This window comes from Petromyzon marinus, chromosome 31 (assembly GCF_048934315.1).
Source record: "Petromyzon marinus isolate PM22_M1 ecotype Great Lakes invasive population chromosome 31, UKy_Petmar_22M1.pri1.0, whole genome shotgun sequence".
Classification (NCBI taxonomy): domain Eukaryota; kingdom Metazoa; phylum Chordata; class Hyperoartia; order Petromyzontiformes; family Petromyzontidae; genus Petromyzon; species Petromyzon marinus.
The window spans coordinates 9,443,932-9,460,678 of NC_133697.1; the positions used below are offsets into that span (position 1 = coordinate 9,443,932).

Here is a 16,747-nt window from a genome sequence, read left to right on the forward strand (position 1 = left end):
TCACCGACCCTCACTGAGTGGCGTCGTGAAGTATGGGTCAAACATCCCACCCATCCCCACCATGACTGACGCAGCATGGGGAGACATTCATCCAGCAGTGGATTGACCAGGTGCCATGGGGAGACATTCATCCAGCAGTGGATTGACCAGGTGCCACAATGTATATAAGTAAACAAATCAACCATTTATTATGTGCATGACGAGACGAACAAGAGGTCAATTTATTTTTTGTTAAACATGTCACCACATGAACATCGACGGCATGCCACATTTGTATCGTTCATTTTGAACACTGGTGTCTCGGTATAAAAAATAAATATGATGTTTTAAATATATATACATTTAATTTCGACAAAGCCACAGACAAGTATATTCTTCGACAAGTGCCCTCCAACCACCTCCTCAACGGAGAAGGCACGCGCGGTTGCTCAAAGTCACAAATTCAAGTCTCGCCATCTGCAGATTGGAGGGTCGGGTGCCGCTCGCCTCCGTGGAAAGATCTTGTGCAAGTGGAAACTCAACGTTCCTGTGCCGAGGACCAGCCATTTTTCCTTGACGAACAAAAGAACAATCGCCGTTTGACTTATTGTTTTACCCATGTGGTACAGCACCCATCAGGGGGGTGGGATACTTATTGCAGCGACCACATAGTGACGAATACTGATTGATTGATAGTTGCCCCGCATAACAAAGAGATTGAAGGTAGCGTTGATATTTCTGGTGATCGCCCTGATTTATTGCAGGAAACGTCAAACTCATGTATGTCATACAACTTACGTTATAAGGCAGTGTTGTCGATGATGACTCCGATTGTTTATTTACTTATCAATGTTAAATAGCGCAGATTCTTCTCAAACTCCAGTCCTCGTGGCCCGCCCCACGGCGTTCTTGTCCGCGTTTAAGCGTCAAGTCATGCACGCGCTGCACGCGCCTCATGCTTGCTAAACTTCCCTCCCCCGCGTGGGGTGGTGGTGGTGGGGGGGAGTGCTTCTTGCGTTGAACACACGCGCACGCGCGCTCGCGCGCGCTCGCCGTCTCTCTCGCGCTCTCTCCCATTACGGGAGGCCGCCAGAGGCGACGAGGTGGGGGGGGGAGGGGGTCGCCACGCGTGTCTCACTCGAGCCTCCCAGCAAGTGCGGTGGCCTTCACTGAGAAGCGATGGTTGTTCGCAAATCCTGCAGAATATTCCACGGGAAAGTTTGACGAGTAGTGGATGCTAGGAGTGCGTGCCCGCGTGTGTGTGTGTGCGTGCGAGCGTGCGTGTGTGTGTGCGCAGTAAATGCACATTTTATTACATTTCACGCAAAAAAAAATAATATCACGAGCACGGCAAATTCATGACAAACGAAGTGCATCGGACATTCCTCGTGTACATCCATAGGCGTGCGTGCACAGTTGGCAAAGCATCTTCTGCGCTCTTCACAGCGATTGTTCCGTTTGAGAACATCAATAGATTCCCAAATAAATCAAACTCGATCGGTGCTGTATTTAAAAAGAAATGACATTACTCCTAAAATTATGCTGAGTAACAGGCATTAATCACGTCTCTCGCGTCAATCAATGATATTACCGCTATGATAACAATTATACGCCTGTGACCAAATCACCCAAAACGCGTTCGATCTCATATGATCTCGGAAGCTAAGCAGCCTTGAGCCTGGATAGTGCTTGGATAGGCGTACCAACACGCACAAACATGTTGTTTAAGGCTGCGGAGCTATGTTGTGGGAACGAGATAACGGTGGAGCAAATTCCCATGTTGTCATGTACTTCTATGCTCCCGTGTCCTATGCTGCCCGCCTTCACCATCCCACACTGAGCAGCGCGCGGTGAAGCATGGTCAAGTAAACACCCACGGCCCGTACAGGCGTGGAGAGGCCCTCATCCAGCAGTGGATCTGACAAATCGAATCGTACACAGGGCAGAGACTCCCAGCAGTGCCAGGGTTCGAACCTAGCGACTGAGGGGTGCTGGCCCAGGGAACCAGAACGGTCAGAATACTCCCAGAGACGAAGAGAGACACGCACCCAGGCCCAGGGATCAAACCCAGGGCCTCATGGGTGCAGGTCCAGTGTCTTGACACAAAGATCAATTCACAGAGACAGGGAAACCGAGAGACAAACACACACCAGCCTTGGGGATCTCATCCGAGGAAGGGAGGGGGGGTCAACACATCGGTGCCGATGCATTACACACCGCAGCCGTGCAAGCACTCGATTTAAAAAGGCTCAGTCGACCTAGGGGGGGGGGGGGTGCAGGGACAGGATCAGACATTCGCACACATCACAGGGATCGAACCCAGGTTTCCACTCGTACGTGAGGTCTGTACGCGGCGGCGGTCGGACAGGACACAGGGGGCGGTGGGTGGAGGTGGGGAGGGTGCCCGCGCATGGCGGCACGGCGTGTGCCACACGATGCAGAGATGCTGCAGAAGTCGATGTCGGGTCTGGAAGGTGGAATGTGAGCACGTGGAAGTGGCTGGAGGTGGACACGCGCCGTGGTCTGTGACGTGGGGGAGACGATGTTCTCTCCACGGGCTCGCCGAGAGAGGGAGGGGGTGGGTGCCTTAGCTGTAGGGGGTCAACGGACACCCGGTGACGCAGCCGCCAAATTTCATTTTCATGTCTCTCGTTTAGCCATCGTCGCATGCCCCGGGGGAGACCCCAATGTCAAGGAATGTTAACATTGGTCAGACAGATTGCAGGGTAAAATGTATTCGAGTGCTGCATATAGCCGTTTTTTTTTTGCTGTGAGACACAGGGCAACAGTTACAACGGTTTTAACGTTTGATGCAGAACTGTTGTAAGTTTCAAACAAGACACGAAAAATGACCTCAGACAAGAGGATCACAATGCAGTTCTTCGGGGACTACTGATGGGTGTTTTTTTGCATAGGCACAATGGACTGTGAGTTGTTTGAAACTTGTGATTTTTTTTTAGGCTGCACTCTTATGCTGTTACTATGGTGCCTTTTCGTGATTTACAGATTTGTGAGAGCCGTCATAGTTACCGTGCTTGAACTATTACTGACCAATTGCAGGTTTATTACTGACCACTTTGGGTTGTCATTAAACATCAAACTAGGCCTTAATATGGTGTGTATAATAATAATCATAATTGTAATGAATAATATATCGTGATAATTAATATTGCACTTCATTTATCCAGGAAAGCCGCACTTGAAACTCAATAATCGTTTACATGAGGGTCCCTACTGCATTGGGATGTTTGGCCAATTCCATTAATGGGATGAATTATTATTAATAGTATTATTACAAAAACATCGTTTCAGCTGAAATTAAATACATTGTAGCGTTACTTTTGTGGTGTTAATTTGAATGAAGAAAATTACATATACGGGGATGTAATGTCACATTGGCTTATAAGACTGTGGGGGGTTAAAAATCGTAAGAGTTAATTTAAGCTTTAATTATTTATTTTGAAATTTAGCTTATTTTGGGGTTAGATCGTTCAGCTATAATGATCAAACGCAAAATAGACTAATTATGAATTGTATTGATCGTAAGAGTCTACATTTAAAATGAGATTATGTTAAAATTGTAATTACTTTATGATATTCTCACATGTGCATCTTGAATATGTCAGTGATAACTGCCATTCAATTCCAGAACATTCAACAATGTTTTAATTTCAAACCCTAATTAACTATAAATTGCACTTGAAACTGAGTAATTGTGGAATAAATCCTTAATTATTACAAATAAAATCGTAAAAAGTGTATGTTGGAATTTAGCTGTGAAAATTAGATTGTTGATGTATGTACACACACTCATGGCCAAACATCCCAATATAGGTCCACAGAGCTTGGATGATTGTTGCAGGTGGTTCTGGCCACCCTTCCCCTTCCCGCATTTATGTAGTTTCTGCGCCTCTGAATCAAATTATAATTAGCTAATAAATATATAAAAAGAAGATGAAATTGTTAACATTTAAACGTAACGTACATAGCTTCATATTTTAGATAAAATAGCTGACATAATTACCGATGATCGAGACATAGGCACATTTTAGCTCCATAAATCTGATCAAAATGACGTGTTTGCCAATACAACACCGTGAATTATTTCCACCCATGTTGACAGCGTTTTTTTAACTCGTAAAATAAATTACGAGTTAAAAAACACATTAAATTTTCATCACGGATCCCGCGGATTGGCGAAAGAGAGACAATGTCGTGAATAAGTGGCGTTGGTCACAACTGCTGGTGTAGGGGCTGCGTTGAATTGAAAAAACCCCACAGCATAATGCACGCACATGTTATATGCAGATGCGTATGTATATGCACATGTATGCATGTTCAAATGTAGATGCATCATACGTGGCTTGTGACGATGTACACATGGGCTGCTTGTGTTCTTCGGCATACGTGCCCTGTGCAAGGTAGCTGGCTCGCATTTCCTGCCCTGAGTCAACTCATCTCCATCGGTGGCCCTGAGCCAGTGGTGGAAATTCCACATTTCTGTGACGGGGTCGATATGTTCATAGGTCCACCGCTGTTTTGCTTCCCGCAGTGGGACTTATTTTATCCACCACAGGGAGATTATGATGATGATGACGGTGGGTTGTACTTATGACAACTTGTCGATGGCTCCAATCGGAGTGCCACCTGACCAGATCAACTTAAGGTGAAGCCCTGCAATTGCTTGCTCACGCCACTGCCGGCGTAAGAGCCCTCATTCGAGAGAAACGTGGCCTACTCTTTCACGGTGCTCTAATTCCGTCACCTTTGACCTTACATTTTCTATCATTATTATGTTCTCTGATCATCGATGTTGTTAATGAGGGTCGTGTTAATGATGAGGGAGGTTGGGGGGGGGTGCTTTGAGTCGGCGCTGGACAAGCTGTTAGCACACTTATAATGAGAAGCTCGTGGAGACGGGGGATTAGTGGTGCACATCGGCGCAACGTGTGCACATGCGCAGCGTCATCTTTGTCATCATCAGCAGCCACCGTTGCCCGGCTGGATAACTCCCAAGTGGCTGGGGTCATCTGAATTCTCAGCATACACAGGGTCAAGGTGCAGCCCTTGCAATTGCTTGTCCGGGCCAACCGTTGGCAGGACGTCCTCTGCTCGGATGGAGCTCTGGAGACGCCCCTGCTGCAGGGTATTTTGGCCTTCTCTTCCACCACGGCCAGACGTCGTCTCGGAAGAGGTGGGAATACCCACACTTTACCCTGCCACACACGGCCAGCCGGTCGGCGCGACCGCGCCAGTGTGTAAATAGCATTAATTTACGTTAATATTTTAACGCTAAATTCATATCTTTGGCTTTCATTAATTGCAGCTGAGCGAGCCGGCTTCAAGCCTTTTCGGTAGACTTTTTGAGTCGCACGTGAGAACGAGAATCGCTTGGGTATCGGCTCTCGTGAACGGATTGATTCGCTCTGCTCTCTCTCTCTCGTTAGTGCCGAGCATGAATGTGGTCGGGGTGCGTGCATGGCTGCCACCTTGACACGAAACGTGGCTCCATCCGTCATTGGTTATCCGCTGACGTTCTATCGCTTAAAACCCATGCTCGCCCGAGGTTCGCATCGGCATGCATTGACCAAATAATTGTTTGGTTATATATACCGGATATATATATTAATAGCCTTAGTGTCTAAGGCCAGGAGGATGTTAAAGAGTTTAAATTAGCCTCTTGATTTCCGTTAAAAACATATGTAAGTGGCATTTTTACAAGCGACTTTTAAAGATGAGATTTGAGAAGTCAGTGACTTGAGTTACAGCAGCCAGCAACAGCTACCAGACTCTGGAACAGGATGAGAGGTGATAAACACACAAACACATACGCACACCCACAAAGGAAAAGATCCTCCAATGTAGCCTTTGCAACTGTTAGGGCAAGCGTTGTTCGTGAGAACCTATTAAAACCGAAATGGTGCAACGAGAGAGAGTGGCGTCCACCTTTGTCTCCCCAGTGCTGATAGTTTTACATACTGCACCAGGTAGTATTTTTTTGTTAAAGCTGATTCAACCTAAGCAAAGTACCATGACCGGATTTGATATTACATGCCGGCGATGTTGATCGTAGCTGAGCATCAGGAGCCCAAGTTTGCCAAGATCATAACCTACACAGTGAGACTTCATTTGAGAGGTAACAAATGACCTCCTCGGTTATTTAGTGAATTGCATAAGCTTGGTTCGTTTCCACAAACCAAGCTTATGCAAGATATGACGGCGAGTGGGAACTACTTCCGGGGCTCACTCGCGCAATGCATGTACGTGGCGAGCATAAGAATCGATGTTAATCACGTGGCTTCGAAGGGATGGCCGATGGTCAAGAATCCTGAGGTTCATGAATAATCGAGTGGCAGACGAGGAGTGCGATTCATTCGAAAGGATGTTCATTGCGCAAGACTGAGCGATGGAAATCAGCTTGTGCGCAGGATCATTACATCACAGGACCGCAAAAGTTGGTGGCAGTTTGGAATGGCCTTAATCCAGCGGTGGACCGAACATGGCTCGTGATTATGATGATTAATCGTTACATCCCTAATGCTCTCACATGCCATATTAACAATCGCATTCACGGACGGACACAAATGCACACAATGGACCAAGTGTCTGCTGATGCTGTTGCTGATGCTGTTGCTGCTGCCGCTGCTGCTGCTGATGATGATTATGATCGGTGACGTAGCTATCGAGTGCACCGGCGGTGTAACTGCACCAGAAGCCTTGGGTAGGATAGTGGCGAGTCACCAGACGACTACTTAGCGGAGGTTCAATTGGACAGGACTGGGCGAGGGCCCCAGTCCAATTCCCTGCACCAGGGCAATATGCCGCTAAAACCTGATGAGGACTGCACCATTGCTGCTATTGCTGCTCACGATCACAATCGTGCTGCTGCTACTGCTGCTGCTGCCACTATCGCTGCTGCTGATGGAGCCACTGTCGCGTCGTCACCTGCGTTGTTACCGGGTGGCTATGGCACCGCACGCGCACACGCTCACTCGCTCGCTCCGATGGACATGCGGGTTTGAAATAAATGAGACAGAGGCGTGGCGTGATGCGATGGTAAAAGCACATTTATACGACAACCGTGCGAGAACAGAACAAGGTGCGAGACGGCAAAGGAGCAGCGCACTCTGTGGTCGATAGGTCCTCCGTTCTTACTTCCTTTGAAAACTAAAAAAGAAATGTATTCCAAAAAAAATGACAAGTCGATTTAAATAATAATAATAATAATCCCAGCACGGGCTGACCCAGCCAGAGATGTGTGTCACCGCCAGCCCGAGAAACTCTCCGAAGGTTTTGTGCCTTAGTTTGGCTCTACGAATCTCGCGAGCCTCCTCCAACTCTTGAGTTGTCAAAATATTTCAGAATAATCTTGCATCATGCCGAGCTATGCATGAACATGCAGAATTTCAGTGGTATAGATACCACGTATAACACTCGTGCATCAACACGTACGCACACGCACACGCTACATACACTCACATAACATAGCCTTTAACAGGCTGTTGAGGCAAGTGCTTTTAGCGAGCACCTATGAAGGCCGGCACGGCACATGAGGGTGTGGGTGGCCAACACCATGGCCGGCCGCCTTTGTCTCCTCATTGCCGATGTTTACACACCGCTCCAGGTACCCATTTAAGATTGAGTCTACCTATAGGAGGCCCATGACCGGTTAAAATATTCGCGACTGTTATTGGTCGTGAGCGGCAATCAAACTCAGGTCGCCAGGTTCGTAGCGCAGCGCTCTAAGCCACTTCACCACTGCTCACCACACAGACGGAGACCCACGCGCGTACACACTCAGAAAAACTGGACAGTTAATCTAAAACCACACTTGTAGTTGTATACCTTGATGAGACAAACATGTTCAGTTTTCCTGAAAACAAATAATCACGTGGTCAGTTGAAAAAAAATAAACTGAAATAATAAAAAAAACTACAGTTATATTCTTGGTTCTTTCGGTAAAGTCACGTAGAAGGGAAACAATAAAATAATATTTTTATTGTTTTATATTTTCATTATTTTATTGTTTCCCTTCTACGTGACTTTACCAAAAGAACCAAGAATATGAATCCCTGCAGTCACGAAAGCTTTAAATCAAAATTTAAAACTCCAGTAATCATGTCAGGGGTCAGTGAATAATTCCTGGTTCCATAATTCCACGATAGAGGCCCTAGGTCACGATGTAGTCAACGCGCACACACACACACCGTAAACCTGATCACGACAGGACGAGTCAACCTGCAAAAATGACACTCAAAAGTACTTTTAAACTAACAAAGTCCAATAGTTTCTTCCTCTTCTTAAGTTCCATTTTTAATAAATAAACGACGACTAATCACTAACATTACTGCTCGCAATCGATCACAATTTTTCATTTGCAAATAACTTAACTCTCACGGACAGCGTCGGGGACGTGAGGACGATAAGGGAGCGACGCTGAAAGCGAAATGAGAGCACGAGCTGCGAATGTTTCATTTTCTCATCGGGGGCGCGCGGTTTTTTTCGTCCTGTTTTTTTCTTTCCCAAATCGAAGAGCGAAAACGCCGCCACGACACCGCCCAACGTGGAGAACCCAGCGTGGGATTGTGAAGCGGTTTTGATCGATTGGCTTTGATTCCTCGCCCGAAATATCCGGGTCGCTGCCAGATGCCACACAACGCTGTAAGTGGTGGGCGCGGTCAGAGTAAGAGAGCGGTGTGCCGGGTGCAGAAAAAAAATATTATTTGGGTCGCCGACAAGAACAGCTCCAGCTGAGATTAAGCCCTGGATACGAGCGAGCAAGCCAAGCCAAGCTCTGCACGCAAAAGCTGCCAAAACAAACAAAAAAACCTCGCTTGCTTCGTCTGTCCTCGTCAGGCACAGGTTGCGCACAACGTGTTGACGGAGGCCTCTGTACGACGATGGGGAAGGGAAGAATGGTGGAGGGTGGCACAGAAACATCCGCCGTGGCAAGAAAGCATGGGTGGAAGGGACGAAGGGAGCGGGCGAGAGCCCGTCGGAGCGTGTCGTACGGATCGGAGACTCGTAAAGACGGATCGGCGCAGGATCACTCGGGTGTAGGCGGAGACGTGTTTGTCTGAGGGACGAACACGCGGTAAGTAGCGCAACCTAGGCGCTTCCTATAGCCAGTGTGTACGCTCGCAGGGCTACTGTGGAATTTCTAATCAGTGATGATGTCCAACTGGCATCAATCACCGTTCACAACTCTCGTTTTGTAAATTTTGCTTGTGAAATTATTATTTAAATAAAAAAAATTCCTTCGGCATAAAAACAACAAGCAAGCCAATCAGAGATGAATCTGCGGCTACGGGAAAAGTGTGCGCAAAATAAAATTGGTAATCCGTGAAAAAAAAAATACACCCATATTGTACTGCGAACAACTGAACATTCCACGTACGGCTATCGAGTTTGTACAACTAACAAAAACAAGAAACCGAGTGAGCGTTCGAATTAAGGACTGCGATTGGAAGGGAGGTGATATCATTTTGTAAATCGCACTAAACCACCGCGGTGGAGAGAGAGAGAGAATGACACGGGCTTCGCAATCCTCGCTCCACACGTCGCCTCAGAGGTCAATACACAAACCGTACTTGGAGGAAAAAAACACGGCGACTTTTTAAGGGTCATGAGCTACACATTTTATATATTTTAAAAGAAACTACCAGTTCCCTACATGGCTAGATTTTCACATATATATTTTTTTCATATTATATTTTGGAAGTGCGGCGCAAAAAAATGAAGAACGACAACCAACAACGTTTGATATGATAGACCGGCTCCGTAACGCCATCGCACCACCCAGCGCCTTTGCTAAACGTGCACACAATTTACAGCCGCACCGTCGAGATGCGTGGACGCTTCCAAACAAAGCTGGGATTCTGCCGCCTCGAATTATGCGGCTCGTTGCGTCGCTACTCTCGTGACGTGTGGGCTGGAGCCAATTCTTTTTTTGTCTTAGGGGCAGTCCATAAATGACGTCACGCGATTTTGAACGATTTTTGACCCCCCCCCCCTCCTCGTCACGCGGCGTCACAAAAAGTCAGACACCCCCCCTCTCTCTCAAATATGACGTCACAAAGCTCTGCCCCCCCCCCCTCCAAAACCATAAAACATGTTTCAAATCGCTTTAAACTATCGTCATTGTAGTGCGTATTTAATGTGGCGCTGCACTCTGATGTTGTAGGATGAGACTTGTATTAGAAAGTCTATTTAATTAAGTAGAACGCGTTGTCTGTATTTATTTAAAGTTGCGCATTTTGATGTGACGTCACATTTCTCAAACACCCCCCCCCCCCTCGTCACAAATGTCTGAACCCGCCCCCCCCCAGGTGCGTGACGTCATTTACGGACGGCCCCTTATTTCAGTAGTTTGCGAGTGAAGCAACAATAGTGTTGCCTTCATCGTCGTTTATCAGAAGAAAACCACTCTGTCAATGTCCATCGCAGTGTAGTCTTTTGGGCATTCAATAGTGCAATATTGAGGCAAGTGATGATTACTAATAAAAAAAATTGGCGAACCCATTCCGAGTGCCCCTCGTAACAGGCGGCCTGTAGAGGAACGTGGTGACAGACCCCCGCCGCCGCCTCGAGAGCTGCCCCCACTCGTTGCGAAGTGAAAACTAAAATATTATTTTAAAGTGATCGTCGAATGCTTGAGTCTCGATAATTCATCAGCACGCGTTGGCGAGGTGGTGGTGGTGGTGGGGGGGGGAGAGATAATTCGTCCCACTCATACTTTGAACTCAAGACTGGAGTGATGTCATTCGAGTGCTATGGTGTTGTGGCCCGACATTGACTTCAAACGATAATGATTTTACATTTACAGGGCCCTTAAAATTAATCGGCAAACTTATCACGTCTCGTGTCAGACGTTCCACACTGCTCAGCTGTAGTTTTAGCGTCGGGGACGTCTTTGATGGCAGCTGTTCCTGTTTGTCATTGATGAAAACTGCACGCAAGCCTTGTGTTTCTGACAGCCCAGGACGCAGCCTTGCGCGCGAGTGTGTTCGTGTATCTAGAGGGTAAGAGCCGTTTGTGTTGTGCCTCGAGTCTACCACTGAGGCAAAGCAAAACACTGCTCAGAAGAATACTAGAACAACGTATGCAACGGGCAGTCCATAATCTCTTAAAACCCCATCGCACGGCGTATGTTCACGAGAAAATCTCAATCTCTTCGACGCTGTCTTGAGAGATCACTGTTGAGTGTTCATATATTCTGTATTGTTATCGAGCCAGAGTGTAGAGTGTACATAAAATATATTCGAGCTGCTAGCAAAAAGCTTGGACACATACGAAGTACGCACGGAATTCACAATTCCTCGGTATAGAAAATACTGACTTGTACATCTGGTAATTGCTGTAAATATTATTATTATTAGTTTTTATTACATTATCATGATTATTACTATTACGATCCTTATCCATTCATATTTTTTTTGCAAAGATATTCTTGGCACGTAAGCACATATTTGTTAAAATTTGTATTTATAATCATTAGTTTAAAGATTAAATTACACAATTAAACTGTAAACTGATTAGTCTTAATAACAGTATTTGGCAGGTCTTGGCATTTTACAAAATTAAATAACATCACTGTCTTAACGCTTAATTCGATCAACAATTGCTGAACGGAATCAAAACGTTGAAAATTAAAGTTTAGTTTTTTGACGTTGAATAGATATATTTTTTTCCATTCAACTAGTCCGGCTATTTATCGCCCCATCCAAACTGGTTCGTAGTGTGAAGTCACATGTCTCGATTGAAATGTTACTTTTTTTGTCAGGTAAATATAATGTAATGACCCTATTGCACTTTTGCAACTTGCCCAAGAAGGTCGTCTCGTGCTCCACTATGCCCAACACAAGGAGGGGGGGGGGGGCGGGGGGGGGGGTCAGGGTTCAAGTCTGTCGACGAATGTGATATGAGGACCTCGTCTATTTAACGAGGTACCTTCTCCCAGCAAATTTAGACGACCCTCATTTTTACCCCGCCCCCCAAAAAAAAAAACTCCATCGCGGTCATGTAACAAACAAAACTAAAATTGCCCTCCCAAAAAAAAAAATCCGTCACATAAATATTAATGTATAATACAGTGTATATAAAATAAAACAAATTAAAAACATCCATTCTCGAGAAGACGTTTTACAACAAAAAATACAACAAGTTGAATGTAAAAACGCGTGATGTTAAATTACAAAATGAATGTTCTAACGAAATGCACGCGGGGGGGGGGGGGGGGAAATAAAAAGCAATCGTTAAAAAACAAACTTACAAACACACCGAGTATCTGGCCACGATCGTAATACTAACGGTCAAGTTAGTGGTCGTTTCACCGAGTAAAAACAAAAAGAAAACATGAGCACGTACCGCTGCATACGTAATGTTAACGACTCATACGTAATGTGACCCAGGTTACGAAAGGTTAACTTTGCAAAAAATGCGGCTGCAACGGAGTCAATCCACAGACACGACACGCGTAGCTAGCTGGGGGCCACCGTTAGTGGATCAATGAGCACCTCAGCGTTCTTGGGTCGAGGATTTTGAAGCGAACGGCGACGACAGTGACGAGACCGCGCACCGTCAGTGTTCTCCTCCCGGCCGAACGTTAAAATGAGAAACCCCATGGTGTGGAAACGGAAAACGTTTTCACGAAATGTAAAATCACTGAGTGAACACGGCCGCTACGGGATCGCGCACAGTTCACAACGACGGGGATCGAAACGCCGGCAGCGGTCGTATTCGCGGTTGTAGTCAGGGGGAGCACTTGTTCACTGTAGCCTGGACACTCACCACTGTCATGCTCAAAATAAAGTGTAAAAGACGGCTGAAATAATGTCTGGTATGATAAAAAAAAGTGGCATGTTTTTTTTCAACACGTACATTTTTTTCTATTTTTTTTTTCATTTTTTGTTTTTGTTGTTGGTATTCAAATGAGAAACGAAGAGCATCACAAAAATAGAGGTTGAAAATTTACTAAACGATAAACTACGGAAATGCTACTCCAGCGAGCCGCCCACTGTCACTCCCCCTGGGGCGAGCAGAAAGGAACCGTGAGGAGCGAGCAAGGAGGAGGAGGAGGAGAGAGAGTACAGTTTACGGACGAACCTAATCTAAAATGCGTTTCCCAGTTTTTACCGTAATCGATGTGAGACCGCGAGCTTTAGACATCGGCGGCGCGTTAACGCTTGCGCCACCTCACGCGGGCGTCGCCGTTGTTCGCTTTCGAACATCGATGCTGTCGCTTTTCCACTTCGCCTCTCGCCGACGACGCCTGCCCAGTCCGGCACACGCGCGAGCGGGCGGGCGAGCGGGCGGGCGAGCGGGCGGGCGGGCGAGCGGGCGAACTCTGGCGACGCAAGAAGCCAACTGGAAAACTAACGCAAGGTAAACGAACCGGACTTTCCCGACAAGCGTAAAAACAAAAGTTAGTCACATTCAGCACAAACACTGGGAAAACAATTCGTCATCGTAATCCGAGCATAATAACATCTACAAGCCTCGACCTCTGACCCCTGAGCCCTGGGACAATCAACGGCACCGAAGCCGCGTAGGCTGTTGAAATCTCCCCCCCCCACCCCCCTGCCTCGCATCTCCCCCCCCCCACTTCACATCCCCCACCCGCTTCACATCCCCCCCCCATCCTACCCGGGGCGAAAATTGCAACAGCAACGATGACGAAACCGTCGTCGCACAGCGTGCCCGTAAAGGTATCGCCCACCGCTGCTCATGAATTGTGATTGGACAGCGGGTTGAACACGACTCAAACCACTGCGTAATTAAAATTCAACAATGGGCGGCGCGTTTACGGACACCCTGTATCATTTTCGTTGGTTCCGCTCATATCCGAGCCCCTACCTGTAAACCACCACCGCCTCCAGCACCATGGGCTGTGGGCCGCGGGCTGCGCGCCAGCCCTCCACTAGCCGACCTTCTGCGGGTTGACGGCCCGCAGGCCCTGCTCGTACTGCAGCCGCTGCGTGATGAGGTACTGCGCGGCGTGCGTGGACGCCGGCGGGCCTGTGATGGTCACCCTTCGGTTGCGCGTGCCCGGTACGAAGTCGCCCTTCTTGGAGATCTGTATGCGCGCGCCCGTCACCTCCTGGTACTCCACCAGCGTCTTCCCGCCCTTGCCCAGGATGGCGCCCACCAGCGTCTCTGGCACGTTAATCTCCACCGCTGTCCCGGACGCCACCGCCGCCGCCGCCGCTGCCGCCGCCGAATCCTTGTCGGGCTCGGCCGACGCCGGGGCTGCATGGCCGTGCTTACTGCCACCACCGCCGCCGGTGGTTGCGGCGAGGAGTGCGCCGGCCATGAGCGGCGAGCCGCCGTACGGCCCCCCGCCTCCGCCGCCGCCGCTGCCGCAGCCACCTCCCCCGCCGGCCGCGCCAACGGGGGCGATGCCGGCGAGGGGGTATGGCGACGCGGCGCCCACTGGCGGCGCCGCGCCGGCCATGGCGGCGGGGTCGCCGTATCCGGCCAGGAGGTTGGCGGCCGCCAGGTTGGAGCCCAGCATGGCGGCAGCGGCGGCGGCCGCTGAGGGCATGGACGGCACCGAGAGCGGCACGGCGCCGGGGGCCCCGCCGCCGTGGTGATGGTGGTGAGCGGCGTGGTGAGCGTGATGGTGGTGGTGCGCGTGGGCCTGCGCCGCCGCCACCGCCGCGGCCGTGGCCGGGCTGGTGAGGCCCAGGGTCAGTCCCGGGTGTCCCGCGGCGGCCGAGGACGGCAGGCCGTAGCCGTAGCCCGCCAGCGTGCTGAGCGCCGACGAGATGGCCACCAGGTGGTCCGTGCCGCCGAAGCACGTGGGGAGCACGGCGGTCTGGAAGGGCGAGACGCCGGCCGCCGCCGCCAGGCCCGAATGGCCGAAGAGGCTGGCGGTGAGAGCCGCGGGCAGCACGTCCGCCTGGCCCACGCCGGGCGTGGGGCCCGCGTAGGGGGAGCCGGTGGGATTGGCGTTGGCCACGGGCCCTGTGATGCCGGCGTAGCTCACGTTAAGGCAGCTGCCGCTCTGCGGGTCCTCCTGGATCTTCTGCACAATGAGCTGCACAGCGCGGCGCGCCTGCTCACGCTCGCCGCTCACCTGAGCCACGGTGTCGGGGGGGGGGGGGGCAGAGGGGGAGTGTGCGCGTTTGTGTCCGTGTTATTACCAGGGTCTGTCTGAGTCGACCACCCGGAAAATATTATTTACGCACCTCGCACGCCACACCTGGTATACCTTTCGCTATGGCTACTGCTTCCTACTGCAGTTGACCAGCGACTGGTTTAATTACTCAATCTCTAGGAACGTGAACAACTACGGTCCCTGGATGTACGACGCCCAGCTCTGCACTTCAGCAGCTTCCTTCTCGATCTCTCCGCTCTGCTCCACACCTCCCCCCTCCCCGATTCTCACTTCCCCAGCAGCCCACGCGTCGGCAACGTTGGGGGCATCGGCAGCGTCATTAGCGTGGCAGCCCCATCGTGTTTCGGGGGAAGGGGGGGGCTGTGGATGGTTGGAGGGGGTGGAGCCCCCCACCTCCCCCCGAACTAAATGCAGCTTGGCCCCCTTCTTAATTATTATAGTCAAGTCAACAAAAACACCGTTACAAACATTCGGCAATGCGCGACGCTCCGCCCTTTCCTCGTGTACCGAGGAGGCGCGCGAGCCACGGCACCATGAACAAGCGACGATTGTGTCTCTGCTCGTTTTGTTTAGCGTCTCGCGTTTGTTTAAACAACAACGATGACGACGACTAACACTGCGAAGATGCTGCTGCTGCTGCTGTTGCTTCGTTGGCAGTGGGGCACGAACGCAACTAACAAACACTCAACAAGTTCGTCAGGGACACCGATAGGCGACGTTTCGGGCAATGGCATTTATTCCCAGCGGAGACATTTTTCTCCGCCTTGTTGCCGACGAATGTGTCGAGTTCTTTCGTTTAAAAGCGATGCTACACAGTCTCGAGAATCACCTGCACCCCCTCCCACCCCACTCTCTTAAGCAAGGTCATGCTACAGAGTTGGGTGGTTGCAGAAATGTCAACGATTAAAAAAAAATGTTTTGCTCAAGCCAACTTTTGTGAATGCAATCGTTTTTACCCCCGATTTCTATTCACTTAATTTTGCTGTACGTCATCTCACGTTACCGGTTCTGCCATTTCACGGATTGCCGTCCCGGGCCTTTCCTCGACTTTTTTCGCCGGATTCAACAAAAATCCACCCCTGAACCGGACCGGTGGCACCGGAACCAGCGGCATTATTTCGATTATTTTGCTACTATAAATGTCCAAATGATAAGCCACTTTGTCGAGGTATCATCTGTGGCCAGGTCAATTCTGAAAAATAAGTTAATACCTCAGTGGGCTTTGGCTGGTAGGATGGGGATGGTTTAGTTTTTTTGTTTATTTATGGGTTTTGCACTACCATCATGTTTTTGTATTGCTTGTTGTTGTAACATTATTACCCACCACACCTGGACATCTGTGAAAAAGAGTTTCATAGTTCATCGGATTCCTCCGGTATAAGTAAATATACTGATTTTGATCCTGCTCACCGTCACGACGCGCTCCTGCAGGCCACCAAGCGCCACGCCGGGCGGCCCACCGCCTGCGGCCGCGGCAGCCGCAGCGGCGGCAGCGGCCGCCACCACGCCGCCCGCCACCAGCATGCCGCCCTCCGGCTTCTGCGACAGCTGCACCCAGGCCCCCGACTGCTCCATGATCCACTTGACGGTGGCGCCGCCCTTGCCGATGAGAAGGCCCGCCGTCGTGTTGGGCACGATGATCTTGGCCTG

The 16,747-nt window shown here is 49.5% G+C and overlaps 1 protein-coding gene across 1 annotated transcript in view; it reads right to left on the reverse strand.

The window, feature by feature from the left end:
- Positions 1–13,589: 13,589 nt before the first annotated feature.
- Positions 13,590–16,747, reverse strand: part of LOC116947787 (RNA-binding protein Nova-1-like) — a 55,999-nt gene continuing 52,841 nt past the window's right edge. Inside the window, exons 4-5 of the mRNA XM_032963934.2 lie at positions 16,508–16,744; positions 13,590–15,055 (exon numbers count right to left, since the gene is read on the reverse strand). Coding sequence (XP_032819825.2) covers positions 13,898–15,055; positions 16,508–16,744 — 1,395 coding nt within the window. The 3' untranslated portion in view covers positions 13,590–13,897. The remainder of the gene's footprint in view (positions 15,056–16,507; positions 16,745–16,747) is intronic.